The sequence below is a fragment of the Nicotiana tomentosiformis genome, chromosome 6 (assembly GCF_000390325.3).
Source record: "Nicotiana tomentosiformis chromosome 6, ASM39032v3, whole genome shotgun sequence".
In the NCBI taxonomy this organism is placed as follows: domain Eukaryota; kingdom Viridiplantae; phylum Streptophyta; class Magnoliopsida; order Solanales; family Solanaceae; genus Nicotiana; species Nicotiana tomentosiformis.
In genome coordinates this window covers 48,032,273-48,036,620 of record NC_090817.1, presented here as the reverse complement: position 1 = coordinate 48,036,620, position 4,348 = coordinate 48,032,273, and the positions used below count along the sequence as shown (strand labels likewise).

Below are 4,348 nucleotides of genomic sequence, written 5' to 3'. Positions count from 1 at the left end.
TTTTTGTAGTGGAATTAGTCTAATTATTTCTTTTAAGCTTTCTAATATATATTCTATATATTCTATATCTTGGGTTCTTTGGTATTCTTCTATATTAGTTTTTACTAGATTTGTTAGTAATTTTATACTGTCGGTAGTTTGTTGCCAATATTGTAGGTATATATTATTCATTATGTGTTATCGAAATATAAATCTAATTCATATAAATCTATTTCTGGTATAATTAATTCTGTCCAATTCTGGTCCATTATTTCTATTATTTCAAAGGTGAGTAATTTTTCATAGATTATTCTTCTTACATCATTATCAATATTTTTTAGTATATATAGTATAAGTATTTTATAACTAAGATTATCATCTATTAAGTAAGTGTTCATTTTATCATATGATTTGCTAAACATATTTCTTTTAATCTCTATGTCTATTATCCTTATTCATCATATTATAATAAGTTATTTTAATCATCTTTTCTGGTCACTACCATGATTTTCTGCTTCAATCAGTTACCCTAACAGCGCTTCAACTTTGTTTACTCCCCTAAACGGCCTCTCTGCCTACCGGTTTCAACCTTAGGATGCATAGTCTGGGCTTACTTATTCTTAGCATATTTTCATGGCAAACTTACTCAAGATGATTTCTATAACAGTACTATTATATGATGGATAATTATAATTTACATGTAAGAGATTATCAGGAATATATTAATTTAGCTACTCATGATTATAGTGTGACATACCTGTTTTTGTAAGTTCTTGATATCTTCTTGTTGATCCATAGCTTTCATATCTTCTTGTTTATCCATAGCTTCCCTGTATTTTATCTTTGAGTATATTTAGTAAGAGAAGAAAGAGAGAGAGAAGAGAGAATCCCTTGGCCTGAAGATGTAGCCTGTTTTTTATTCATAATCGAAAGGCTATTTAAAGATTACAAAATGACTCTTACTGTTCATGAACGACCTTTACTGTTCATGAAACTGACTTTTACTATTCATGAACGACCTTTACTGTTCATGAAACTGACTTTTACTATTCATGAACGACCTTTACTGTTCATGAGACTGACTCTTACTTTTGTAAAGTAAAGAACTATTTACTTTACGACTTTTACAAAAAACAAAATAACATTATTTAAAAAAGAAAAGAATCTAATAAATCTTTTACTTTATCTTGTCTGCCATAGTTTTTGTCGTCTAGTTTGTCGTCTTCTTCTCGATTATTCCAGTTGTACGTCTGGAACAATGTTATCTTCTCCTTTGCATTTTGAGCATATGTGGTCTGGATATTTGTGACTGATTAGCTTGCAATATCTTGTTAACAGTTCTGGAGAGATGAAATTCGTCCTTATAGCTCTTGTAGATTGTAGGTTGTTCTGGTTTTAAAAGACTTAAGACCCATTGTCTTAATTCCTCCATATCTGCTTCTCGTATTTCTCTGCAATTTGAATATATCATTGTTTGTTCTCTTGAATAATAACTCCAAATCGCATTCTGGTTTAGGTAGTTGTTTGCTAGTTCATTTAGTATAGTGGATATTCCAATAATCCTTTTATTTGCATAAAAGTCTGGAATATTTATTTTTTCTATCTCTTCTTGTTCTTCTATTCTTTCTGGTATGAGCATTTCTCTTGTAAGTCCGATCTTGATAACTTGTATGATAGGCTTTATTTCTTCATATAATATCTCTGCTGTAGCTGAATAAAATCGTATATAGAATAACGTTCCTTTAGTTATTCTTCTGTATTGCATAAATGCTCTGTGTAACTCCGGTATGGTAGCTATCTCCTGTCCTGTTTGTGTGTATACAGTATCTAGTAATCCATAATTGTAGCAAGTGGCTACTAGTTTTGCATTTGTATTTGGTAGGGCTATTAATTTATTGTATCCTGTTAGATAATGGGTAATATAATCTTCATTTGGATTCTGGGTAGTTTGGGATCTTGGGTTTTTGTTTAAAAAGTTTTGTATTTTGTGTATGTTGTCTATATATGTACGGGTTATATGGTTGTATGTCTTTTTGGCTTGGTTCAGACTTTCTTTGTAGGTATTTATCTGTGGTGGTAGGAATATTTCGTTCTGGGTATTTTGGATATTTTTCTGTATGAATGGTTTTGAAAATAAATTGTTCATATTTATGTTTGTGTATTTGTGTTTAATTTCTTCCTTCTTCTTTGCAGATGAACTGCTAGCTGTGCTGCTTCCTGCAACTGTATTTAACAAACTGTTATGAGTTTTTAGGTGTTTCTCAACGTCACCTTCTAGCTCTGGAATTTTAGAGACTTCCGATCGTCTTATCTCCGCATTTTTTGAGTCATGCTGCTGACTACTAGCTGTTTTTCTTATTATCTGTATCTCTTCATCCATACTTTCCACTTTCTTACAAAGTGTAGTCATGGCTAAGAGTAGATTTTCCATTGTATTATCTGGGTCAGTTTGGGTAGCTTTGTCTTGACAAGTAATCTGCAACAACATTCTTGTTAGTAGTGATTATTTCAATTGTAAATGTAAAGTTTAATATATTTAATACCAGTCTGCGTATTTCTTTTGTTGTAACTGAATCTTGTACTTTTCTGGTTATCCACCATTTTACTTGGGTATTATCTGTTCTTACAATAAATCTGTTGTAAACTATATATGGTTCAAATGCTAATAAACATTTATATAATGCAAATAATTCTTTTCTATTTATTTCCCATCTTTCTTGTGGTTCAGTATAAGATCCTGAATAATATCTGCAATGATGTTCTATTTTTTCTTTATCATATTTATATTTAAGAACTCCTCCATAACTATGATTACTCGAATCTGTTTCTACAATATAAGTAAATTTCTTATTTTCATCTGGGAAGTATAATTTTGGTAGTTTCTTACACAATATTTTAATCTTCCTTATTTGTTCCTTATCTTTTTCATCGAACCCATATTCTACATCCTTTTTTAGTTTTTTCTGTAAAGGTTTTAGGTTTTCTGCTAATTTAGGTATATATTCTCTTACTTGGTTTACTAATCCTAAAAATGATTGTAATTTCTTTTTTGTATCTATGTTTTCATCAAGATTGATTATTTTTTGTACTATGTGTGTTTGCATTTTTATTCCATTTTTATCTATTTGTATTCCTAAAAATTCTATCTGATTCTTCATAATTTCTGCTTTGGTTTTGCTTAAGCTTATACCAGAGTTTTCTATAATATGTATGAATTTTTCTAATAATTTTATATGTTCATCTTGTGTTCTTGAATATAGTAATATATCATCTATATATACTATACAATTCTCTAGTTGGTTAAAATAATTATCCATAAAATGTTGGTATCTTCCTGGTGCATTTTTATATCCAAATGGTAAAACATTCCATTCATAAAATCCTTGTGGTACTGTAAATGCTGTTAGTTTTTTAGATTCATCTTCTAGTTTTAGATGGTAAAATCCTGATTTACAGTCAAATTTACTAAAATAATTATATCCTTGAATTTGTCTTATTTTTAATATCTAGCTGTAAATAACTCCGATATTAACCATAACATACACGTGGGATGGGTCACCAAATACAGTCTAGGAGATAAGCAATTAACCATAACATACAAAGATAAGAAAATAATAATAAAAAGAACAGAAGAATGAAAATATATATACTCGCAAAAGTCATAGTAGAAGGATATTATAATAGATACTATACACCAATGATAGATATAGGAGCAGAAGCTAATATATGTAAATATAATTGTTTACCAACGGATAAATGGGAAAAATTAAAACACCTATGGTAGTAACAAGATTTAATAATAAAGGTAGTATGATTAACTACAAAGCCAAAAATGTAAAAATACAAATATGGGATAAAATATTAACTATAGAAGAAATATATAACTTTGAATTCACTACGAAAGATATGTTACTAGGAATGCCATTTTTAGACAAATTATACCCACACATAATAACAAGAACACACTGGTGGTTTACCACACCATGTAAAAATAAAGTAGGAGCAAAAAGAGTAAATAATAAACAACGAAAAACTACAGAATGGATACGAGGAAATGAAAAAATCACACAAAAATTAGAAAATATAAGTAAAAATACAACTACTCAATTAGAAATTATCATATTTACAATAGACAAAGTAAAAATAATCCAGAATGAATTAGAAAAATTATATAATGATAACCCTCTAAAAGGATGGAATAAACATAAGACAAAAATAAAAATAGAATTAATAGAAGAAAATAGTATAATAACACAAAAACCCTTAAAATATAACTTTGATGATTTAGCAGAATTTAAAATGCAGGTATCAAAATCTGCATAGAAAGTGCCGAGTGCAGCATCAGTACAACCGACCCCATGTATAGGTA

The 4,348-nt window shown here is 28.9% G+C and overlaps 1 protein-coding gene across 1 annotated transcript; it reads right to left on the bottom strand.

The window, feature by feature from the left end:
• Positions 1–1,240: 1,240 nt before the first annotated feature.
• On the bottom strand, positions 1,241–3,009 carry LOC138893947 (uncharacterized). The gene has a single exon (XM_070178618.1). It carries the CDS (start codon positions 2,465–2,467, stop codon positions 1,241–1,243), a length of 1,227 nt encoding a protein of 408 aa, XP_070034719.1. The 5' UTR covers positions 2,468–3,009.
• Positions 3,010–4,348: the final 1,339 nt, after the last annotated feature.